The sequence below is a fragment of the Drosophila mojavensis genome, unplaced genomic scaffold, assembly GCF_018153725.1.
Source record: "Drosophila mojavensis isolate 15081-1352.22 unplaced genomic scaffold, ASM1815372v1 contig_231, whole genome shotgun sequence".
NCBI lineage: Eukaryota > Metazoa > Arthropoda > Insecta > Diptera > Drosophilidae > Drosophila > Drosophila mojavensis.
In genome coordinates this window covers 9,628,975-9,654,631 of record NW_025318772.1, presented here as the reverse complement: position 1 = coordinate 9,654,631, position 25,657 = coordinate 9,628,975, and the positions used below count along the sequence as shown (strand labels likewise).

At 42.2% G+C, this 25,657-nt stretch overlaps 2 protein-coding genes across 2 annotated transcripts; both read left to right on the top strand.

Annotated features, from left to right (window-relative positions):
- The first annotated feature begins 358 nt into the window (after nucleotides 1–358).
- Nucleotides 359–2,711, top strand: LOC6575470 (probable cytochrome P450 28a5). Its single transcript, XM_002001443.4, has 6 exons — nucleotides 359–573; nucleotides 639–885; nucleotides 1,295–1,399; nucleotides 1,480–2,029; nucleotides 2,092–2,358; nucleotides 2,419–2,711. Exons 1-6 carry the CDS (start codon nucleotides 389–391, stop codon nucleotides 2,583–2,585), a joined length of 1,521 nt encoding a protein of 506 aa, XP_002001479.1. The 5' UTR covers nucleotides 359–388; the 3' UTR covers nucleotides 2,586–2,711.
- Nucleotides 2,712–10,860: 8,149 nt separating this feature from the next.
- Nucleotides 10,861–25,245, top strand: LOC26528638 (T-cell leukemia homeobox protein 3). The gene is made up of 4 exons (XM_032728122.2): nucleotides 10,861–11,350; nucleotides 13,630–14,069; nucleotides 17,529–17,757; nucleotides 24,544–25,245. Exons 1-4 carry the CDS (start codon nucleotides 11,166–11,168, stop codon nucleotides 24,743–24,745), a joined length of 1,056 nt encoding a protein of 351 aa, XP_032584013.2. The 5' UTR covers nucleotides 10,861–11,165; the 3' UTR covers nucleotides 24,746–25,245.
- Nucleotides 25,246–25,657: the final 412 nt, after the last annotated feature.

Genomic DNA, 25,657 nt, shown 5'->3' with positions numbered 1-25,657 from the left:
CACGGCTAATAATAGCCGAATTCAGCTATGCTGATATTTACGGATATTTATATGCCCCAAATGGACTCACTCTGTACTCCGATAAAAGCTATATTCGCCAAATCTTTGGGAAAGGGCGAGAGAAGAACAGAGAGTGAGAGAAAGAGAGAGAGAGAGAGAGAGAGAGAGGAACAAATAGCGTCAATATACTCTATTTTCAAAAGGCGAGCGAGTATTCATTTTTGAGTGATAGAAGGCAATGGGGCGGGAGGTCTGCGCTCTGCAAACAGCTGATTAGGCTACACTCTGATAAGGTATCAAGATGCTCCTTATCTGGCCAACTGACCTGCGAATAGTATTTATAATTGAGCATAAGCAAGCAGCCAGCAATCGAGCTACGGCTGTCGCAATGCTCACTACGTTGGCTCTACTTGCTCTAATAGCCTTGCTGGGCTACGGGTTTCTCACCTGGAACTACGGCTACTGGCGCAAGCGCAAGGTGCCCGGGCCGAAGCCAGCCATACTCACTGGCAACTATCCCAATCTGTTCACAATGAAGCAGCACTCCACATGCGATCTGAATGAGATCTACAAGTAACGCCAGACTCTCTTTTGTGTGCTCGACTTCAATCTAAATAATTCTCTTCTCCTTTCGGCAGCAAGTACAAGCAGCAATACGATGCAGTTGGCATCTATATGTCCCGGATGCCTCAACTGCTGATTGTCAATCCGGAGCTGGCGCATCGCGTATTCGTGTCGAACTTCAAGCACTTCCACGACAACGAGATGGCCACCATGATGGACGAGAAGTCCGACTTCTTAATCGCCAACAACATGTTCACGATGACGGGCGACGCGTGGAAGCAACGTCGCGCTGACGTAACCCCCGGTCTAACCATAAGTCGGGTAAGCTCTAAGAGACACCTATGCGAGTGGGAGTACAGGAGTGAATTGATATGATTTTGAAATGAGCTATGGTATACTGACTGCTATATATGTAGTATATACATTTTACTACTCATACACCCTTCGTACACTATCGGATGGTGGATGTATTTTAAAGGAAATGGAAACTAAAGAAAAAATCCAGTTTATAGAAATGTGTCAACTCTCTCTCACTCTCTCTCTCTCTCTCTCTCTCTCTCTCTCTATATATATATATATATATATATATATATATATATATATATATATATATATATATATATATATATATAGAGAGAGAGAGAGAGAGAGAGAGAGAGATATATATATATATATATATATATATCTTTTTGTCTCTTTATATATATTACACATTGATAATCATTTGCAGATCAAATCGGCTTATCCAGTGACAATGAAAGTGTGCAAGAAAATGAACGAATTCATACACAAGCAAATACGCATTGCCCCTAAAGATGGTGTAAATGGCAAGGATGTGAGTAGACTAAACCTATATATATGTATATGCCATAGAGCACATATCAAAGAGTCATCTCTCTCTATCTCAACCACCAGCTCTCCCTCTGCTTTACCTCGGAAATGGTCACGGATTGCGTCCTGGGCCTGAGCGCTCAGAGTTTCACCGATCGTCCCACGCCTGTGATGGCCAACATCAAGGCCCTATTCGAGCAGCCCTTGTACATTTCCCTTAGCTTTGCCGTAATGGCCCTGCTACCCTCGCTGCGACGCGTCAAGAAGTGGCGCTTCATACCCAAAGATGTGGAGCGCTTCTTTGTTGACTTCATGGTGGCGGCAATCAAGGAGCGCAATAGCCAAGTCGCAGCAGGCCAGCTCTCGAGTCGAATGGACTTCCTGGACTACATTCAGCAGCTGGCCAAGAGGAAGAACCTAAGCACTCGCCAGGTGACGGCCTGCTCGATGACTTTCCTGCTGGATGGCTTTGAGACGACGGCCACGATCTTGGCCCACACGTTGCTGCTGCTAGGTCGCGATGCCAGGGTGCAGCAGCGCCTAAGAGATGAAGTGAGGGAACATCTCAACGATGAGGGCTCTATCGATTTTGATAAGCTGGTCGAGCTGCCCTACCTGAATGCCTGCGTGCATGGTGAATATACATGAGAATGAAAATATTTGAGGTCTTACAATAAGTTCCGATCTGGCTTGCAGAATGCATTCGCCTCTTTCCGCCACTTGCTGTATCCAACAAGGTGTGCACCGAGTCCATTGAGCTGCCCAATAAGAACGGGCCCAGCTTCAAGGTGGAAAAGGGCACCATTGTCGTTGTACCTCACGTCTGCTACATGCTCGATGAGGATATCTTTCCCAATGCCAAAGAGTTTCAGCCGGAGCGCTTCGAGGACCCCAGTGTCATCAAGGCATACCGCGATCAAGGCGCATTCATGGGCTTCGGCGATGGTCCACGCATCTGCGTTGGTGAGTAGAGCGAGCCCCTTAAGAGTTAATCCCAAACTAAATGTCCTTTGGGTCCTCTAGGCATGCGCTTCGCCCTCACTCAGATTAAGGCGGCACTTGTCGAGATCATCGTCAACTTTGATGTCAGCGTCAATCCAAAGACTCGCAAGGACAATATGTTCCAGCCAGCGGGCCTTGTAACGACTCTCGACGGAGGTATTTGGCTGGACTTTGCTGCGCGATCCTAAACCCTAAAGGGTAACCACAGCATTGTCGCCTGAAGAAGTTTGCTAAGCAAACACATGGAAGCTTATCAATTTGTCATTTCTGTATAACTTAGTCTCAGTCTCAAATATAAATGATTTCTTAAGTGAGTACTGACTTCCCAATACTCTGCCAATGGTCGAGTTCTGTGTGAGTTACTTTGCTTGGCACTTTCAGCTTTGTACAGGGTATACATCAAGCCAAGGAGATCAAGTGATGTCAGATCAAGGCGTGTGCTAAACGATTAGCCATCAAATTAATCTGTAATCAAAAGAGAATTTCAATTAATTTTATGATTGCCATTAAATTTTTGATGTGCTTTAGTGCCTGACCTTGACTATGCTCTGTAGCCTATTCTTAGTAGGCCCTGATATAGATAGTGTGTAATCTGAAGCAGATGCTCTTCAATTTAATGACAATTTGAAGAGAGTATATTAGCTTTTTTCGTTATGCAATGCTGAAGGCCTCATTTTCAGATAGACTCGTAAATCATTCAAGACGTTCAAGCGTGGCATATTAGCGAATGTCGATTTCTCAACAAATGAACAAATAATATAAAGTAACTAGTCAAAGAGCAAACCATTTCATTAATTTGTCCTTGAAGTAGTACTAACAGTTGTTATTGCAAGAGAGAGTGGTACAGTTAAAGAGAGAAAGAGATAGAGAGAGTGTGTGTGAGAGAGAAAGAGAGAGTGAGAGAGTTTGTTCTGGGCCAGAATTAGGGATTCAGTTGCTGCAGCGGCGCCAGCTACACATGTCCATCAGCTGAAGGCAGTTGCTAGCTGAGTCTGAGTCGGAGTCTGAGTCTGAGTCTGTCCCCAGTGCTGGCTGTGAGTGCTTTTGCCCTGAATTTTGTAGCAGTTGCAACAGCTACTGCTAAGCTGCCAGAGGGCACTTGGAATTAATGAACAGCGGCAATACATATACACACACACATATATATAGACATTTTTTAATTTCAGCTAAAATGCATTTGGGCATGATGAACGAGACAAGTCGGCTAGAGCAGCAGATCCCTAGTCGGAGGATTTTTTAATTGTTTTGGGAAATGGGAGGCCAGAAAACTGGAAAATATTCATTTGTAATGCGGAAATTCTTCGGCTCTGTTGAAAAATGACTGCGTTGCACAGTGTAATGTGAAAATGATGACAAAACGTGCAAAAGTGTAAGAGCGTAAAAGTCATTTATAATATTTCGCATCATCATCAATTCTGACAAATTTTTTATAGTGCCTAAATGCAAATGCGAGCGGAGAAGCAAGCAGAGAACGAGCTCAACAAATGCCTAAAAAAAAAAAAAAAAAAAACAACATTTTAATTAGCATTTAAAATGCGTATTAAGCAAAAAGCTTTTAACAATAACAAAACAAACAAAAACAAAAGCCAATCGATGCATCAAAATATGAGTGGAGCACCCCCTGCTCCTGCCGCAGGCCCCCACCACGTGCCCCGCTGCAATGCTTGAGGCCTCGCTCGTTCATTAACAAGCGCGTCAAACTGATAAGAGACAGGCCGGGGCGAGCGCACAGGAGCGGCTGAGGGCCGGCCAGAGGGGCCAGGGCAAGGGCAGGGCGCCAGGTAAAAAACAGGTCACAATGCTAATTGATTGCAGCGAGGTTTTGTTTTTCTGCTGTGCTGCGCTGAGCTGCGCTGCCGCAACGTGGGCTATAAAATTATTGAAGACGGAGACACGCATTTCTCGTCTCGATAAGCCAGCGCATGACTCACGGCTCTGGCCCAGGTAGAAAGGTGAGCTCGCCCAGCAATGACCCGAGCCGGAGCAGCATCTAATGCAGCCTTGCAGATTAAGCAATTAACTCGGCTAGTTGAGATAACGGCACGAGCTGAACACTCAAAGAGGTGTAAGTTCTATATAAATGATATTCAATACATTTGGAATATGTATATAGAAATATTTATAGCTGTGTATATATATATAATTTATATATATAGACATATAAACTTATCTGAGCGATTATAATGCATTTTGTTTGAGCTGACATTGGCCATGCCACTTGAAGTGATGAGGGCGACTAGGAGATACTCTATAGAAAGCGTGTTTAGATTAGATAATCGATGATGAGCGATGATAGAGATAGGATATCTAGGGAGTTGCATTCCTCATAGACAATTCCATACCAAATACAAAGTTTCTACTTAAGTCAAATCTTTCCACTGCTCAATCTTATCAATTATATCTTCCAGTCAAGATACCCCACTTTTACACAGTCTCGCCGTTTACAGGGTATGCAAAACGTGTCGTGAGCTCGTTTTGAAAACATATTTCAACAAATACCTGTCACAGAGCATCATTTTTTATGAACGTTTCTCTGCATTCGTTATTTTTTATTCACTTTTAATGTTATAATTTACTTTCCAAATATTTAACGTAAATATTTGCGCCTTTGTCTTGGGCCCGGTTTATGGGGGCGTAAGTCTTTCAGCAGAGAACACTCAAATGAATGGATGCTACAGATCTGGTATTTTTACGAGCAAACTCTGATTTAATTAGTTTTATGTCTCCAGCGACTGGAAAGCCCCTCCGCAACACGAGCAGCACAAACAGGGCCCCAGCAAAGCTGTTATACAAATTAGTTAAATGTGCCAAAAGAAAGAGCGATTTGAATTTGTATTTATGAGCGAGACCAAATGCCCAAAAAGGCAGAGTTTTAAATGCCTAATTTATGAGACACAAAACTCATATCAAACACGACTAAATTGCTTATTCAGTTTCTCTCTCTCTCTACCTCTCCCTCTCCCTCTCTTTCTAGCTCTCTGGGTGCAATAAAAATCATGGCTACCACTGCACAAAGCTCTCTAAGTAGGCTCCATAAATATTGCAGCTAATCGCACGCACCCGGAGCGAGCACACAGCGCAAATGGTTTGCAATCATACGAAAATTGCCTACAAATGAACTGCTTAACGGCGTGTCGCACATTCGGAGAGCACCCCGAACGCGAGCCCAACCCCAACCCCAGCGCCAGACGCCATCAGGCCATAACAACCCCATTGTATTCCATTTAACCCGGCACAAAAACTGTGCCAAAGCACCTATCACACGTTTACTCTTATAGACCACGAAATGCCCTATAGAATTTTCCAACTTTTGCCGTTAGCTTTTCCACTGACTTATCTCTAGGCTTAATTGAATTTGGTCATCAATGGGGTAGTATTTTATAGAAATGTAATCAGTCGGTTAGTCAATCATTCAGTAGTTCAATCAGTCCAACAAACTCGGTTTTTACTACTCTTTACTTGCATTCAGTGATTCCAATTAATTGACACAGCAGAGTAAATTTTTGTTTTGCGATGCAAACCTCCTTCTGCATATGTGCATTACAGGGTATTGCGAAACAATCGCTGGCTGAAATTGCGCGAGTGGCATATTTAATTTATAAAACGACCAAAAATGGCGAAGCATAAAAATTGTCGACCGGCATATGCTGAAGGCGCCGAAGGACGAAAGAGCATGGGGGAGCAGAGGAAGAGGAAGAGGAAGAGCAGCTTAGGGGGGCGCCACAAAATGCGAAAATGCGTGGCAAAAAATTGGATACTTATTAAAAATGCCCATATACCATGCAATATGCATGCGCAGAGGCTCGCATGTGCTCCCCAAAATTGTGTGGCTACATAAAAATCAGTGAATAAGAGTGGGTGGAAGATGGGGGGAGGGAGAGTGGGTAGAGAGGAAGAGTGAATAGAGAGTGGGTGCGAAATTAATTAGGAACACTCTCGTATGCCACGATTATTATGCTCAGGAAATGGAATGGCCATTACGGAAGACATGACTGTGGTGGGTAATATACTGGCATTCCATACCCCAGACCCTTTAAAAAGTATATTCTGATTGGCACTATATGATATATGTATATATGGGAGTCCATAACTAAAGAGGTACTTCAGTATTTTTAGTCAGAGCAACTACTACTCTGAAGCATTAAGATTGTCTTGTGTGTCTAGAATAGTACTTAATACCTGAAAATCCAATGGTAATTGTGCGTTTCGGTATAAATAACATATAAAGTCATATATTATCTCAGATATATTTAATCTTAATGAACAAACTGTCAGCTCTAATATCGCAGTACTACAAAATTACGAATTCCCCGACAGCCTTACTATAAGATTCAAGCTGGCTAGAGACGGTTCACATTCCATGCTAATCTCAGCTGCTAAGCGCAGTATCCTTTCTCCCTTAGCTCAAATCAGTGCAATCGATGCTCAACAAGTCAACCGCTCGCCACAACAAGAAACAACCAAAACCCCCACACGCACATAGAAAGCAACAGAGTTAAGATAGAGATAGAGACAGAGATTGAGAGAGCGAGAGAGGCACAGACACATGATTAAATAATTAATGTGCTAATTTATCGCTTAGCAAATTGTGTGGTCAATTCACTAACAAAATCTCGCATAGACCCGAACAAGCAGTTGGCCCCACCCAAACCGAAATCGAAGACCAACTCCAAGTCGAACTCAAAGTCCACGTCTAAGTGCGGACAGGCCAAAAGAACTTTGAAAGCAAACGCCAGGGGAGTGCGGCAAGTCGCCAGGAAACACAAGAAAGCGTCTTACGTGTTGAGGGAAATCACACAAATGGCAAAGGCAGCCCCAGCGAGATAGAGTGAAAGCTGTGAACGGCTTCCAAATACTCTACTCTCAATTGCATGGAAACGAGGTATTGAACATGTAGACATTCGACCGTATAGAAGCTAGAGACTTAACATCAGAGATTTTATTTACTCTAGTAAGCCCTTATCATATAGAGGCTTTGAAAAACCGGAGGGAATCTTTATCAACCAAAGTTTGGGAGCTGGAATTTCATAGTTCTTCTATAGTCTTTATAAACTTTACATATATATGTTATATCCTCATACTATATATGCACTCTATACTTTATGTGCTTCACATATATATTCCATACATTCTATACTTTACATGTTCTCTCTCTGTCTATCTCTCTCTCTCTCTCTCTCTCTCACACTATCTACTTCTTCAGTTTTATTCAGTGGGTATGACGACAGTATGGATATACACTTGGTATAAGTCTTTCTCTCCAACTCTCTCTCTCTCTCTCTCCTGTTGCTATTGCTATCTCTCTCTCACACACACACTGAAAACAATTTGTGGGCATTTGAAAGACATTCGCATAAACCTTAAGAAGCCAACAAAAAGTGTCACCAATAATAGCGCTCCGCTGGCCGCACATAAAGTTCGCGCTGCGACATACTGAGACAGCGCCATAATCAGTATTGGCAATTGAAGTGACATTTGTGCCGTGGCACGCCCCTTGCCCACAACACTCACTCGCACACACAGTGATTGCCTGGTTGCCATTTGTATATGAGGCAAATAAAAATGCATATGAAATGAAGCTGCAGCAAAGGCATTGGATGCTTAGCAGCTTGAGGAAGGGGAAAGGGGAAAGGGGATGGGGCATGGGGATTTGATGAGTGAGTGGGAGTGTGAGTGAGCATGGGAGTGGGAGTAGGGGTGGTCCATTTGAAGGCACTTGCGCAGAACTTGACTGCTGAATATTCCATGAAGTTGCCAATAAAGTCAAGTGGCAAAAGTCCTGCACATGGAAGCCGAGCAGCAAAGGCAATGCGAAGTAGTTGCTGCTGCCGCGCTGCTGCTGCTGCTGCTGTTGTTGACTGCAGTAAGCTGCTGCATACTAATTTTGCCAGCAATGGCAGCAACCACCCTCCATCCCCCATCCCCTGTTCTGTTCTGTTTCTGCATTGTGGTGGCATCTCTTGGCCTTATTTTGTATTCATACCAAGCACCAATTTCATGCTGTTGCTGTTGTTGTTGTTGTTGTTGCTGCTGCTGCTGCTACCTGCTATTAACTGAAATACAAGTAAAAATGCAATAAAAATGTGGCCCGCCTCTCATTTTGCATTAAAATTGCATTGCAATTGCCCAAGTCGAGACCATTTGGCCCATTGTTGTTGCTGTTGTTGTGGCTGTTGTTGTTGCTGTGGCTGTTGCTGTTTTATTATGGCAATTGTTGCTCATTGTTGTTGTTGTTGTTGCTGCTGTTCAAATGAAATCCAATTAGTTGGCTTACACGGCCTACGAGCCACGTCGATGGCGATGCGTCGTGACTTTCAGCAAAGCGTCCTTTTGCGTCCCATTGTGTGTGCTTGTGTGTGAGTGTGCGTGTGAGTCTGTATAAGTGCGACTATGCATTTGCCTATAAGAGAATGCACAGCAAGAAAAACAATGTAAGGAAACGAATATAAAGCAACAGTGTTTAACAAAGGAAATTGACATAGAATCATATACAAAGTTGATTTGGAATTCTATATTTAAATATATAAAAATACAATTATTATATTTATAAATTGATTTTATGGAATTTCAGACGAACAAGTTGTGTGTGTGTGAGTGTGCATGTATGTGTGCCTGCTTTTGTGCAGGTAAATGATTTTCTCAGAGTTCAGGTATCTCCCCACTAGATTATTCTTAATTTAATTTACTATCTATAATTCAACTTTTATATATATTTAAATATTTTTAAGTTTATTGCTCAATTGGAATATATAAATATATATATAACAGAAAATTCATTTAAATTGTTCTTCGCAGTTCAATGTTCGTTCAGTGTAGAATGCGAGTTGCTGCGATTTGAATTAAATATGCAGTAATTGTTCGCTTCATTGTTGGCCAAGATTTGGCTGTAGCTGTTGGCTGTTGGCTGTTGCCAAAAAAAAAAAATGTTGCTTTAAGTGCAAAACTGAATTTCTTTGATTAATTTACCTTTTTTTCTTTGTTAAACGAGCACGAGGAAAAACTTGGAATTGGAGTTAGAAGAAAATGACTAATACTCCATCTCTCTTTCTCTCTGTCTCTCTCTCTCTCTGTCTTCGTGGCATGTGCGTACATGGCACATGCCAACATATCAAAAATAGCTACATAGCTATCCATTTGCAATTGCAGAATCAAGACGCGGCGGCATTCCTGACAGCCTGCTAGCCAGGTAGCCAGGTAGCTAGCCTTCCAGTTTGCCACCTGAGTTGGAGCCACGCTCAAGGCCAAGAAACTCTCCAATAAAACTGTCAATTAACCTTTAAGTGAACTTGGAACGCAGCAAAAGATGCTGAAAACGAAATAATTTCCATTTGCATAGGCACCAAGTGGGCGTCGAGCGGGGATGGGGACGCGCGGGAGGCGGTGGGTGAGTGGGGCATATCTTATCGTTGGCTGCCAGAATGCCAGGTGAGCGATAGCAGCGGAACATTTTGCGCTCGCTGCTAATAGAGATCTCGCGCAGCGGCTGTCAATAGCTTAAGCCCGGGGCAGGCATTAGGAAAAGCCGCTGCGAAAAGTGGACCACACTCTGAGAGCTGTAGCGCGCCCCACCCCCTCTGGCCGGCACGCCTCCCCTGCTTTGTGGAGTTTGAAGCTGACAAAACGCTGCTATTTCCAATTGTGCTATTAATCTGCCACATTTGCACTTCTCCGTGCTTTGGCCTGCTCGCACAGGAACGAGATGGCGGAACGCTTCGCCTCGCTTCGCATCGCTAAGCCGAAAATAGAAGCAATCAAAATGAAAATACATTCTCTTCGTGCTTTCGTCTCCGTGCGTAATAAAAACCCCAAAAGCAAAACGTTTTCCATTTAAAATGTCGTCGCAAATGCAAAAGCAGCTCCCCGACCCCGTCCCTCTCCCTCTCCCTCTCACACTCACTCCCACTGGCAAGCAAGCGCTAACTGTAACTGTTCGACTAACTGCGCCGCAGCGACCAATCAGAGGCCGGCAGTGTCACGCCCACTGCGCCAATTGCTGCACGGCTGCCGGCCAGTGCTGCCAAGCGACGCGCAGACCCAGACCGGTTTGTCCACCTCAGCACAGGCGAGCGCGCCGGCGCAGCGAGCGAGAGAGCGAGCCGAGCGAGCGAGAGGCAAACACGCGCGAGGCGGAGCCACGGCAGAGCAACCACCACAGGCGTAGGCAAGTGCGCGGGGGAGGGTAGGCGTGCGTTTATTATGGTAGGTTAGGTTCAAACAAGGTGGCAAACAGGCTCGTTAAAGCTAACCAAACAGGAGGGAAGCAGCCGCGGCGACTACGGCGACTGCGACGACGACGGCGACAGCGCTGCCGGCGTCAGCGGAACTGGTTTTGCGTGCTCGCTAAGCCACTTAACGAGCAGCGACTGAGGCAGCGACCGAGACAACGACTGCGGCAGCGACACAGTCCGTCGGCATATTTTTGGTTGCATTTATGAAAAGCGTTCACGCCCGCCAGCACGCGCCCGCTAGCAGCACGGAGTTTTTTCGGTCACTCATCGATCTCGATCTCAAATCTGAGCCCAGTTCCATTTGTCGAGCCGGTTAACGGTTAACGAAATCGCGTCGCGGCCTCGTTTCATTAAAGCCAAAGCCAAAGTGTGAAGCCAATCGAAGCGCCGTCAACTGTGCAGTGAGTGAGGCAAAAGAAATACTCGATTCATAAGTAGATCCCGATATATACGTATATGCATATATCTGAATAATCAAAAATAGAAAAAACAAAAGTGTTGTTCAAATTGGCGCCTCACATAAGCCTAACAGCTCTCAACATGTCCAGTCACGAGGAGGATGAACACGAGCACGAGCACGAGCACGAGCACGAGCACGGCGAAGATGTTGAGGAGCAGGAAATACACGTTGATGTCGACTCCGATTCACGAATGTCCTGCGGCAGCGGCTCAGACGTCGACATGGACAATGGCAGCTGCTACGACGAATCGGAAACTCCGCTCAGGTAAACTATTAATCAGGTGTCAATACAATTGTACAAAGATATGAATAGCCCCATAGATATACACAAGATTTTGGTGTCAAACAGATCTTTTCATGTTTTTATGTCTACTTAAAACAAATTTAATTGGGCTTAGTTATTGTATTGAGAACTTCTCATAATCATACTCTGTTAACAAGGGGGTAGGGCATATTTGTACATATAATTTGATCTGCCATGCTTGTAAACATTTTGTATTCTCACAGTTGCTGTTATAATTTGATAAAAAAAAATTTAAGACTCAAACTTCGCTTAACTTTTAGCTCTTTAATTATTCACAAACTCTTCAGCTCCAATAGTAAACATCTCTATTGATTTCGATTCGATTAGATCAAGTCTCCATTCCTTATTTATCTATTATCCAGTCTGCCTCAAACTTCTCTCTCTCTGTCTCTCTCTTTCTCTTTCTAACCCCATCTCACTCTTCCTCTTTCTATTTATCTTGATCATTCTTTCTGTCTCAAGATCAGTCTGATTCTCTCTCTCTCTCTCTCTCTCTCTCTCTCTCTCTCTCTCCCACTCTCACCCTCTTTCAGTCTCATTTCAAATCTCATCCCTCTACTTAAACAGAGTATTAGGCAGTCAGGAACGACACTTGAAACTTATCTTAATCATTAGATGAGTCCATAAAATGAATATATTCAAATGACGTTCGCATTGTCTGACTACACAAAGTCCCATTCTGGGCGCATTTGAATAGCTAACAAGCTGATCCAATAAACGCTTTCATTCACAATCGAATCGAATCGAATCGCATTGAAACGAGCTCTCGACTCGCTCCAATTTGGGTTTGGCGTGAACAAAGCTCTTAAACGCTAATAAATAGCCGCAGCAGACGCCAAGAAAACTTCCTGAATTTACAAAGGCGCCTAGAGAGAGAAAGAGAGAGAGAGAGGGAATTATAGGGTATGACAGAGCTGGGCATGGCCGACTCTGCCGACGATAAAAAGGCACATTAGTAAGGCGCCAAAAACGCGCAGCGATAACAGCTCCCCAAATGGGCGCCAAACGAGTTCGAGCAACACAAAGACCAGGCCCCAGTCGGGGGGCCCTGCGCATCACATGGGATTAACATTTTAATAGAGAATGCTCCATAAAGCGAAGCTGAAAACACATAAAGCGAAGCGAATGTGAGCCGCGAGTCGCGAGACAAAAGAAGAAAGCTCATAAAATAGTTGTTGCGCTGACTTATGGACGTTGAGGCTGATGCTTTTTGTCAAGTGTAGATCGGACTGGCGATTTATAGAATTCGAATCAAATGCCATTTGCATAATTACTTAATTTGCCAAGATTCATGCGAAATATTACGCATACGCAGCATATACGCTGACGAAGGCGAAGGCTGAGCGCGAGACGAAAACATGATTTCTGCGTATTTCCAGCCAATACTTTAGGCCTTATCTGCAACACAGTCAAGAGCCAAGAGCCAGCAGCCAACATCGAGCAGCAGCAGCAATAACTACTGAAATACACTTGGAGAAAAATTGTCGTACTCAACTCGATTGTGATGAAATAATAATTAGATTCGATCTGAGCTTATTTAATTAAATAACTTTTAATTTAAATGCAAATATATTTTGGAAATATAATAATGACATAAACAATAAAATATGTGTTGCTATTCAAACTACAATTTATATATCAATATCCCACAATAGTATTTCTTATGCTTATTTCTATGATATTTATTAAATTTTGTATCTTGTCAAAATTATTTTTAATCTAAATGTAAAGTTGCATGAGAATCTTTTCCGAGTGAAGCTGCATTCTGATTACAGATTATTACTGGGATAGCAACACCAATGTAAGAATAAGAGTTTGAGAAGAACATTGATCTGCATACCTTAGAAATTAACAGTAGTTTAAGGAGTCCAGCCATTTGAAGCTGTTACGTTGAATTCAATCATTAAACTCTATTTAAATTGATGAATGTTCTGTTAATTACATTCATAAAACATTTCAAAATTTTAAACTTGTTTTCTGCCATTTGTTTGTCTTCAGTTTGCGTAATAAACCCATTAGTTTTCTTTAAGTGTATGCCATATGCGTGGGCAAATGTTTTCAGATTTTAGTTTGCAACATTTTAGCCATAATTAGTTCTATCTGTCTCCGTCTCACTCTCTCTGTCTCGCTCTTATCTAGTGACACTTTTAATATTAATGAGAGCAACAACAATAATAATAACTTGTATTTCACTCATTCTCTCTCTCTCTCTCTCTCTCTCCCCTGTCTCTTTCCTTTAGCGAATCACTACAATCGGAGCAGACGCGCTCCTCATCCAGCGAAAATCTGCCCTTCAGTATATCGCGCCTGCTCTCGAAACCCTTTGAAACCAACAACAACAACAACAATAACAGCATCAACAGCAGCAGCCAACACAACAACAACAACAGCAGTAGCAACAACAACAACAACAGCAATTTGGATAGAAATATTGAAGAGAAAGAGCTGCAGGCAGATGAACACGATTTGGCCGCCTATAAATTGGCCAGCAGCATTGCCAATTCGACTTATGGCAGCGCCGCAGCGCTTTACTCGTATCCGCATCTTTATCCGTCGGCAGCGGCAGCGGCTGCCGGTCATGTGCTACGTGTGCCGCCGCAGCGCACGCCGCTCACCTGGGCGCTGCCGCCGTTGCACCATGCGGCGCTCGCCCATCAGGCGGTCAAGGATCGGCTGGCAGGTGAGTGAAGCTCACGGTTAAAAGTGAGGTAGCCCCCAAATAACAAGCAACAGCTACTGTTACGATGTACATGCGTCACATGAGTGTGAGAGAGTATGTGGATATGTGAGTGTGTGTGTGTGTGTGTGCCGCAGCCTGTAGACTGTGACTGTGTGTTCCTTTCCTAATAAGCGCGATCAGAGAAGTCTTTTAAGCCAACATGCCTGTCGGCATGTCATTTGCCCAAGCAGTGCCACACACATACGCACTCACACACACACTTGCACACACATGCAGACACTGGCACACACACGCCCTAAAGTATAAAAACATGTTTGCCTTCAAATGCACAATCGCAGCTTAAGTCAAAGCCAAAGAACAAAAAACCGCCCAGAAGCAAAAGTTTTGCTCTACTCATTTGCATATAGGTATAGGCATCTGTTTATAAATACCCATACATATATGCGTATGTGTTGGTATAGGTATGTTCGATCCGAGCTGGATGGATGCTCGCTGTTCGCTTCCTTAATTTGTTTACATTATGAGCTTCGGTTGTTCGAACAGCGCGAGCCGCTTAAATAATGAGAACGCGTTGATTTTATTACGAATCTGCATACCCTTTTTATCAGCTGTGCTGTCAGTCGACTGGGCTCGACTGGACTCGCCTGGGCTTGCCGGGGCCCAGTTAGTAGGAAGTTGGCTGCATTAACTCATATTTGTGAGCCGCAAAGCTGCTTAGCTGGACGATCGCGGTGCGATTTGCTTTTATGGCCAACATCCGCTGCGCTCCTTATTTTATATGCCTTTTCGTTTTCGTTTTAGTTTAGTTTTTGTTTTGGTTTTTGTTTTATTTTTTAGTTATTTTAATGAGCTGGTTTACATGACTTTTTAATTTCGCGCTGTGCCCCCGAAAAAGGAATTAATTACACTTTGGGCGGTCTTCAAGTGAGCTGCGGACTTGGCTCGGCCTGGCTTATTTATCGCCAGCATACCACACTTCAATGCGACGCGGCCTCAACTGACATGGGCAGCATTTAATTAGTCTCAGCTAGTGTGCGAATGTGTGAGTGTGTGAGTGTGCGAGTGCGAGAGGGAGCTGCGCAGCCTACAAACAGAAAGAACGGATCAGAAGGGAGAGAGCGGGAGAGGGAGATCCGATATGCAAGCTAAACTGAACTTGGCCACACTCTTTCTCTTTGTCATGCTTATATGAGAGTGTCGGCTGAGGGAGAGGGAGAGCGAGTGAAGCTTCCTTTGACCAGTTTCGTTTTGTCAACAACTTCGTCAGCGACATCTGTCGCTCTGTGCTCGTGTTGGTGTCTGTGTGAATGAGTGTGCTTGTGTGAGGGCCGTGTGTCGCTGCGGCTTTGCTGATAAGCTGGCGCCTTGGCTTTTTTCATTAACAAGACAAACGAGCCAGCGTCACAGTGTGACCCTTTGCCCATTGGCCGCTCCAGCTCTCTCCCCTTCTCTCCCTCTCCCTCTCGCGTTTACTCTTATGATTAATAAGCGTTGCATGTTAATTGGAATGCCGTTGCTTTAACTTTCTGCTGACAGGCGCACGCAGCGGGCGCCAATTAAATTTTTAGCCCTTTCTAGCCAAAAAGTGGCCAAATCGCATGCAAGTTCAAAGTTTAAATGCTCGAGTGTAGATATTTGGCTGCTACATATTGCGCATACGCCAGGTGAGCCAGCGCCGCTAGTCTCAGCCTCTGTCTCGGCCACAGGCGCCATCAATAATGCATGCTAAAAGCTTTTAGCATTATTTTACGTATTTTCGGTAACGCAAACGGCAACAGCAGCAACGGCAGCAGCCACCACAGCCCACAGACAGGTTGTGAGAGTATCTTTAAGATACACCAAGAACTGAGCCAAAACATCATAAATAAGAGAAATCCGACTGAGGGGAGGGGCGGGATTTGCTGGTAAGCCATAAAATTATGCTTACGCGAATGAGTGCTTGACTTCGCATCCTTTAAGGATATGAGCGCCTGCTTATGTGGTGCGATAAATGGCTTTTTATTGAAATTGATATTACCTGAAATATTCAAATGGCATTCAAACCCTTCCGAGCACGCGTCCCACATCCATTTCTGCTGAGGGCAAATGGAAATTGAAGGGTTCCTGGGCGAAGTCACAATAAAAAACATGATTTGTCAGCTTAACACCCAGCCATACATAACGGTATTCGGGGTCGAGACTTTTCCGATTGATGGAAATTTTTGCCATTTTGTTGGGCTTTTTATTGCGGCCAATTGAGAGTTGCCTTAAGCGAAACAAAGTTTCTGCGGATATAAAAAGCAAGTGAAAGAATTCAGCTGAGCTGCAAATATGATAGCATTTGAAGCTCTTTAGCGATTAGAAAATGAAGGAAATTACGAGCATGGTTTATGGAATAGGTACATTTTATAAAGGAGAAGAAACAGGCACACGCACAATCTGCAATTTATGTAGGAAAAATAATGGCAATCACCTGAAATTTAAGTTCGGGCTGTGGCCTTTACTGATAGAGCTATTTAGATATACCTCTGTACATAGATCGCTTGGGGAAGGCCTCTTAAAAGGTCTAGATGTAAGAAGATGCATCACACATACCGTAAAGCATATAAACTCGTAATGTGTACATAAAATTCAGCTGAATTAGCTCTTCAGAACACCTATAGATTTTCCTTCATTCAATTTACTCAATTTTCTTGGGAAATACTCAATGCATTCCACTCTAGTCTTTATAATTAATTAGAAAATGATTTTATACCTATTACAGAGGTTATTTTGCATTTGGGTTCGCATCTTCGAGTAATTTTAATGTGCTTAAATATTTAGCCAGATCTAACTAACAAATGACCCCTATGAGCCGTTGGTCAAGCCGGTTTCGGCCGATTGTCGTCGAGGACAACGACGACGACGACAACGTTTTAATATTTTGTTGCTGAGTTTGTTGTTGTTGTTGCTGTTGTTGCTGTTGGTGTAGCTTGGTTGGCTCGTCTTATCGCACACAATAAACAACAACACGCGAAAGTAAGTCGACTGGCTGGAATTTTAAAAGGTTCAGCGCCAGGCGGACAAACGGACAGCCAGCCAGTTAGCCAGTTAGCCAGCGGCACAGTGCGCACCCATTAAGAGAGACGAAGGCGGCCTTAGACTTAGGTCACATAGGCATCCTAGGAAGTACGAGGAGAGTTTATGACTCAACCTTTTGAATGAAATTGATGTCGCGTGCGTCGTCGTCGTCTTCTGCCTCTGATGATAAAGGTTAAAGATCGCACTCAGACAGCGGCAATTAGGCACTCGAGTCAGTGACTCCGGCTCTTCACCAAATTGATTTCACAGCAGGTAGACAGAGGTCACACACAGTCACAGGGCTGCCGGAAGCAAATATCGGAAATGTCCTATTATCTATTTAGATATACTTATATATGTTTGATGTATACCTAACTAATTGCCTGGACTGCAGCTAACTGAGGACTCTTCTGCTTTCAGCTGCCTTTCCCATTGCCCGACGCATCGGACATCCGTATCAGAATCGCACGCCGCCCAAGCGAAAAAAGCCGCGCACCTCGTTCACACGCATCCAGGTGGCTGAGCTGGAGAAGCGATTCCACAAGCAAAAGTACTTGGCATCTGCCGAGCGGGCGGCACTCGCACGCGGCCTCAAGATGACCGATGCACAGGTGAAAACGTGGTTTCAGAATCGTCGCACCAAATGGAGGTAAGTTCTACAGTTTTAGGGAACAACAAAAATCAATATGCAATGCTCTCAAGTGCTGACAGCTAACGCCCTTTTCCACCGCCCCCCTGCCACGCCTCTTTAAACTAGAAAAAAGAGAGAAAAATATAAATATATACGTGTATATATGTATATATAGCTCACTTTTATATCTGGGGGTAAAAGGTTTTTCCATTATGCATGAGCACATTAAATGAAAAAGCGCAAACCTCCCCCGCCTCGTCTCCGGCTCTGGCTCTGACCCACCCACACTGCGTTCCGTTTAGGGGTTGGCCCTCTGCGGGGGTGGATTCGTTTTCGTATCTAGTTTGCTCAGTCATCTGCAGCGCTTGCTCCATAATGAGCCGAGGGTTTCCTATTAGGCAAACGATGATAAGCAGCACACAAAATGGAGGCTATGAAAAACATAATCATAATTCAGCTTAAGTTATATTAAGCAGATATGAAAATAAATGTGACTTATAGAGTATATGCATTTAGAACTCTTGCAGTTGCTGGATTAGTTACATTTTATTGGAAACATGAGCTTCAGCAATATATTCTTGAAAATATTTACTATAATTATACAAATATTTTCTATAAATTAAAGCCTGAAAAATAGTTTGAGTCATGTTCGAGGTCTGTTCAAAATCTAGAAATTCAGGAAATTTATCTATTTCTTTCTGCATTAGAATAACTTTTTCTATATTGCTCAAAACAAAATAATTACAAAGTAGCATTTAACAAGTAAGAAGGCTCCAGTCGAGACTGCTCGACTAAGAGATACCCTGAACCCTCCAAGCTGATATTCTAATCATTCTGGACTTCTTGTATGCACACATACATACACATGCACTTATAAGCACGCGCTCTGCTAACTGCGCAGTAAGCAGCGGCTGCGCTTGGGCTGCAATGTGGGCAATATTACGAGAATTTATTTGTTGAATAATTTCTTTTGTAGACATACAATCTTAATGAAACTTTCAGAGCGTAATCATATGGTTAAAATGTGTGTACATTCCAAATCACAAGTCTCTAGTACTTGAAATGCGTTTTTTACAAATTGGGGGCGAATGGGGCGTGGTATCCAAAATCTGTAAATTACAAAATCTTTGTGTCTATTAACTCTATATACAACGCAAATTTGAAGTCTCCAGGCTTAAAAGTGTTCAAACTGGGCTGAAAAAACAATGTCGATTTTTCGATTATTCTCGATAAAAAAGTTATCTGATGAGTTATCGAAAAAATAAAGCAAACTTGTACTGCCTATGGTATACACGAGTATGCATGCCAAATTTCAGCTCTCTAGCTCTTACATCTTCTGAGATCCTTTTGCTCATACGGACGGACGGACGGACAGACGGACAGGGCTATATCGACTCAGCTCGTCGTCCTGATCAAGAATATATATACTTTATGGGGTCTGCGATGATTCCTTCTGCCTGTTACATACTTTTCACAAAACCATTATACCCTGATTTCCCATTTTCAATGGGTTCAGGGTATAAAAATAATTGATAAGAAATCATCAATTTTATATTTTCCGAAAATAAATGCAAATAAATCAAATCGTTCCAGTTGGGCAAGATTTTTAAAAATCTAAACTATATTTCAAACTAAATAATTTAAAAACGAAAATATTTGTTTTTTAATTTAGTCATAAATGTATTTAATATTGTTCAGAAATAATGACAAAATATCATTTAATAAACTAGCTGTCTAGACTATTATTATCCACAAATAGATCTTGATATGCTCGAGTCTACTTGAGCCTTGATTTGCTCTTAATTTATTTAAACTTCATGGCTGGATAGAGTATCTAGTACTATAGATGTTCATATATGTATCTATTTAAAATACATATAATGTCTACATATAAAATAATTTATAAGCTGCACAGCTGTTTATTCATTACCTTGATTTATTTCCCCTGCAGTGAATGTATTTACCTCAGTGTAGAGCAAATGGAATTTAATGAACAATTTCAACTATGGAATCGCTGCCTTATCAAGCATATGAGCTCCCTTCCCTCTAATTATATGTAGAATTATTTACACTCGAAGAAAATCTTCTTTACATACAAAATTAAAACACTTTATTAAGCGGGGCAAAATTTTGAATGTCGCCAAATAATTCCCCATACTCACCTTAATAATTCAAAGATATTTCCGTAAAGTTAGCTTTCCTCCATTTCGCTCAGTGTACGCATATTATGCCAGCTATAAACATGTCACGCGCTTGTTTGTCTCTAATTTAATGAGGCATTGATGCGTTGAACGCCGTTGCGTGTCTCAAATTGCTTTCTATTTTATTATTAACATTAGAATTATAACAAAATAATTCCCTCGCCCACTACAGAGCACCGCCCCGTCCCTACATTTATGATACATGATATGACCATATGCAATTACCATTATGATAATGACAAACGAAAAACTTTTCAAAAGCTGAGCAACGCTACCCTACACCCAATGAAAGCGACTGAGAGATGTGGCCCAACTTAGATAGTATAAGGATAGGATAGATAGTATAAGAATGTACCTCAGGAAAAGGCTTTGAACTATCTGTCCATCTCAGTATATGCTGAAAGTCAATACAATATATAATATATATTATGACAAACTGTAATTATTGCCATATTATCCAGAGAATTTCTTAAGTAGAAAGAAATATAAATACCTTGGATTTGTTTTCCACTACACACCTGTTCTCATGAAACCCATGCACTGGGTATCTGCTAGTCGAGCACAGTCGACTATTATTTGTTTTGCCTTCTGCCCTCAAGCAACAGCAACGAAACTTTTTACAGTGGGCGCATTTGAGACGCGTTAATTGCCGCTTAGCAGGCTCAGCTCCCACAGCACGACAACGCCAGAAGCCAGAAGCCAGACCCGTCTCTCTCCCACACTCTCTCCCTCCCCCACACTCCCTTGGCTGGCACTGCCTTTTGGCCAAGTCCTCTTGGCTGTTGGCTGTTTGGCTCTTAGAGCTTATCAGCCATTTTGGACCTAGTTTAGCTCGTAAAAATTAATGATGTAAAACGCAATTTTGTTAACGGCAATGGCCACGGCTCGTTTGTGGCTAAGTGAAATGGCAACGGCATTAAACAAGCCCCATGATTATGTATGTCTCGTAAATACAACTACATTTACATATACTTATGTACATATATACATATATTTATGTATATTTCACATAATTGCCTTAATGCAACTGCGCGCCAAGTAATTTGAATAATTAGCACCGTTCAACATGGCGTATGAGTTATGTACACTTCAAAGATTTCAAAATATGTTTGTTGTTTTTTCTTTTACTTTTTTTTTTTTTTTTTTTTTGTAACTCGTTTTTAACAAAGACAAGGCATGAATCAGAGGCCTTCGCTTGCCAGCAACAACAACAGCGGCAATAAAAAAGAAAAAGCAACAACAACACTTAATAATTAACAAGAAGAAGAAGAAGAAGACTGAGCAATTGAATGAAGCTTGTTGCCCGTCAATTTGACAATGTGTTTAGCGAACAAGAAATTAAAAGGAGCAGCGAAAAAGAAATAACAAGCAAAACACAGTTGGCTGCGCTCTGACGAGCTCAAATACCCTTTCTAAGCATACTTGGAAATATATTCCAACTGTTGTGTGAAAGGCTTTCACGTGCAACAACATGAAGATTCTCATTTGATTCTAATTAAGGAGACTTAATAACACAGTCTGATATTTATACAGCTATCTAATATTTTATTATCTATTATATGCTATTCGCAACAAGCTTCGAAAGGGCATCAAAAAGTCGCCAAGTCAAGCAAATGGCAGACAGACAACAGTTAGAAAGCGCTAGATGGCGAGCGCGTGCTGGCGCGGGTGTGACAGAGACAGCATGTCTGTCAGTGGAAGAGAAAAAATGGCATGTCATTGCGCACTTTGTTTTATTTGCGCTGGGGCCAAACAAATGACGGCGTCTAACGGTTGTCTGCTTGGGCAAAGATTTGCAGGAATTGAATACCCAGCGAACGGGCGACGCCTGTGTGAGGTATATTTTTTTTGGGCAGTTGCTATGAGAGTAAACATGATAAGTAAAAGATGATATCCGATTCAAATATTTTTAGTGACAAACAAACTAGAACCAGCATATCTCATTATTTACTACAGGGTATTTCCATTTCCAATTAGCCGCTCTTAAGCTGCTGGATACTGGAAGAGTATGCATAATTTAATTAGCAACCTGCGCATAAAACAACTTGCCGTTAAACCCTTTTTAATTACACGGCCATGCATCAAACACAAAGACAAAGACTTGGGCAGGGCAGGATGGGTGTGGGGAAGGCAGGATGTTGGGGCGAATCTTAAATTCGAGTAGCAAAACTCACACGAAATTAATTGTGCGGCATATGGCAAAGTTTTTGGCGTAGCTGCTGAAAGCTGTCTAATTAAAAATTTACACACGCACACAATGACAAATGAACTATGCGCGTGTGTGAATGCGTGTGTGTGTGAGTTTGGCCTGAAGAAGTTGTTGGCAAAAACTTGAACCGCAAGACGAAAAATCAATTTGGCAAAGAGCAAAGTTTGCTGGGCCAAAAGCAAAAACAAAGCGAGAAAGAAAATCAAATGAAATTAATTGCAGCTGCGTTTGGCCATTTGTAAATTAAGTTTGAAGCTGCGACGTTAAGGCACGTGTCCTGCCCAGGCCGAAATCTTGGCCAAGTCCTGCGGGACTTGCTGGGGCCAGCCAATTAATGGACTGGCTAAATTGTTATGTCTTGAAAGATAATTACCAGAGAGCCCCAAAAACATTATTTTCTCTATGTGTGTGTGTGTGTGTGCGTCTATGAAATGATTTTAATTAGCTGCTTTCGGCTGGCACTTGAGCAGCTGCTAACAGCGCGACAATTGACTTGCCATTAAATTTGTTACCACATTTATCACCCGCTGCCCCGATTTTTCTTCCGCTCCTGCTCATTCTCTCTCTCTCCCTCTCTCCCTCTCTCTCTCTCTCTCTCTCTCCCTGTTTGTGTGCGAGTGTGTCGTGCTTTAATAAACATTTTAGCCTAATGCCTGCCCATTATTTATCGTGAACACAGCAACAACAACAACAACAACAACAGCAACATTTTCATCGCCCTGGCGCCAAAAGACAAACAGTTAACATTTGTAAAGCGTTTTCCATTTCCACCTCGATAAAAACAAAAAACCCAAAAAACAAAAAACTCTCGTGCTGCACAAGATAAATTACAGTCGTGCTGCCTCTATTTCTGTCTCTGTTGCGCTTCAATTAAGCCCAGAGGCTGTCGTCTGTCTCTGTCTCTACCTCACTCGCTCTTTCTCTCTCTGTCTCTCAGTTCCGCTTAAATCAAGCCCGCACACATACTCAATCATACACACACAGAGCTTTGCCTGCCTGCCTCTAGCGCTCTCTTTCTCTCTCTCTCTCTGTCTCTGTTCCGCTCAAATTAAGCTCACACACACATACACACACATAGTTTACTTTGCCTTTGGAGTTTTTAATCAATTTTTGTTGAATTTTTCATGCGGTAGCTGTAAAAATGCCTCGCAGATAAAGCATCCAAAAAATGCCAGAAAGTAAAAGTGAAATACTACCCATAGTCGCATAATATATAACTCACTCAAACCGAATGTCAGACATAGAAATTGCAGTTATTGTTGCTGTTGCTGTTGAACAATAATTGAATTAGAGTGGACCAAAATATGTATACATATCTTCTAGTAGGGGTCAGAGCAAATATCAAAATAAGTTCTATGCACGAAATTACCTGTTTTATCTCTTTTGCCATTCAGCTAACAATCATCCAATTCGGCAATGAGATTGATGAATTTTTAATAAGCTCGCATTCGAGTTATGAACTTTTAGTTTGAATGATGACATTGCTGATGAAAGCCTTAATGATAGCATATTTAACTACATGTAATACTACAAATGATATGTGTGGGTCGCACACTCTCACACACACACACACACACACACACGTAGACATACACTCGAACTAACGAGCTAAGTATTTAGGATAGTAATTACACGGGACAAAAACTTTAGCTGGCAACCATAAGAACTTCATTAGATCATGAAATATTCAATATGGCGCAAAGGCAAAACAACCACCCTAACGGCAGTCTATCTGTCTGTATGAGTGTTTGTGTGTGTGTGCTGGTGTTGGTGTTTGTGTGTGTGGCCACAATTAGAGCACAAATGCTGCGCAAACGCAAGATGCAAAGGCAAAGGGAAAGCGCAAGACTAAAATGGAACTGGAAGGAGAATGGGAAGTAGAAGGAAGAAGAGTAAAGGGGAATGAAAGGGAATGAAGCAAATGCTGCAGCAATGCGAAATTGCATTTACAGTTGCAACAACTGGCAATGGAAGTGGAACTGGGAAAGGGCAATGCGAATGGGAATGGAATGGCTGGGAATGGAACTGTTGCTGCAGCAGCGAAGCGCAGTTGCAATTACAGTTGAATTATTGATGGCCACAGGAGTTGTTGCCGCTCTTAAATCCCACTTAAGCGCAACATTTAAAATGTAATTTAACGGCAAAGCGACTCGAAATTAATTTTCAATAAAACAAAAGCGAAAAAGCCGGGGCCAGGCTATAAGTGTGCATTGTGAATTGTGGGCAATCAGCATATTTGATTCGATTACTTTGCCCAGCCTGTCGGCTATATAGGTCTAGCTAGCCATGTGTACTTTAGCCATAATGAATATGCACATTAGTCGATGTCAACTTATAGATAAAGCTCATCAAATCTCACTCACTCTCTCTCTCTTTCTCTCTCTTTGCTTGCAGGCGTCAGACGGCGGAGGAGCGCGAGGCGGAGCGACAGGCAGCCAATCGGCTGATGTTATCACTGCAGGCGGAGGCCATTAGTAAGGGCTTTGCGCCACCCGCTGCGCCGCTCAGCTCACAGTCCGGCGTAAATGGAGCTCCGCTGGCGGCGCTGCACGGCCTGCAGCCCTGGGCGGAGGCGTCCCATGCAGCGGGCTGCTAATTGTCAAATGGTAGATCGTATATATGCACATACACATAGCACTATCTGCACATGTGTGTGTGCGTATGTGTATAAGGTTTATTTGTGATAAAGTTTGCTTTGTAAATAGAGTTGAAAAACGAACGGAATGGGCCCAGCGAAGCCCCGAAGAAGACGAATCAATCAATTTGTAAATATTTAGCTTTACTTTCCACATAAAATACAGTTACACCATATAATCATATGCTTAAGAACTCGACGTAAGTTTAAGTAGTTTCCTTTAGTTTGTAGCGCAGTGTTTGCATGATTTAATTTTCAACTTCAGTTGCCCAACACCTCTCAAAGGCTCACAAAATGTCAACTCTATAAAGCATACACATATATATATGTAATAGCTCATAAAGTATAAAAGAATTTTAAATATACGGCTTGTATTGTATGTTAGTTCGTAAGTCGAATGGCATTACCTAGTATTATAATTATAAATAACTATTGCAAGATATAACTAACTGAAATAAATACATTACGAAATCAAAGAAATCAACAAACTGTTTTAATATTTATCAGAACTCTTTTGGATTTAGGCTTGAGGCATGTGCTGGAAGAATCTCTCATTGATATGTTCATCTATAAAGGTATAAATATGTGAATCGTCAGGTGGCATATATATGTATATAGGTTGATCGTCTTGATTTAGATCTAAAACTTAAATTTTAATACATCTTATTGGTTATTTGCAAATAAATTTTATTCTATACATACATATAATATATAAATAAATAGAAGTATTATTATTTATAATATCTCAAAGATAACCATGACAAACAAATAATGAAATTGTAATGAAGTAGTAGTCTATGTAGTCTAAGTTCGATGCTGTTACGAGCCCATCAAGATCGTATGATTTCTTGCTGTTTTCGAATACATTTCATG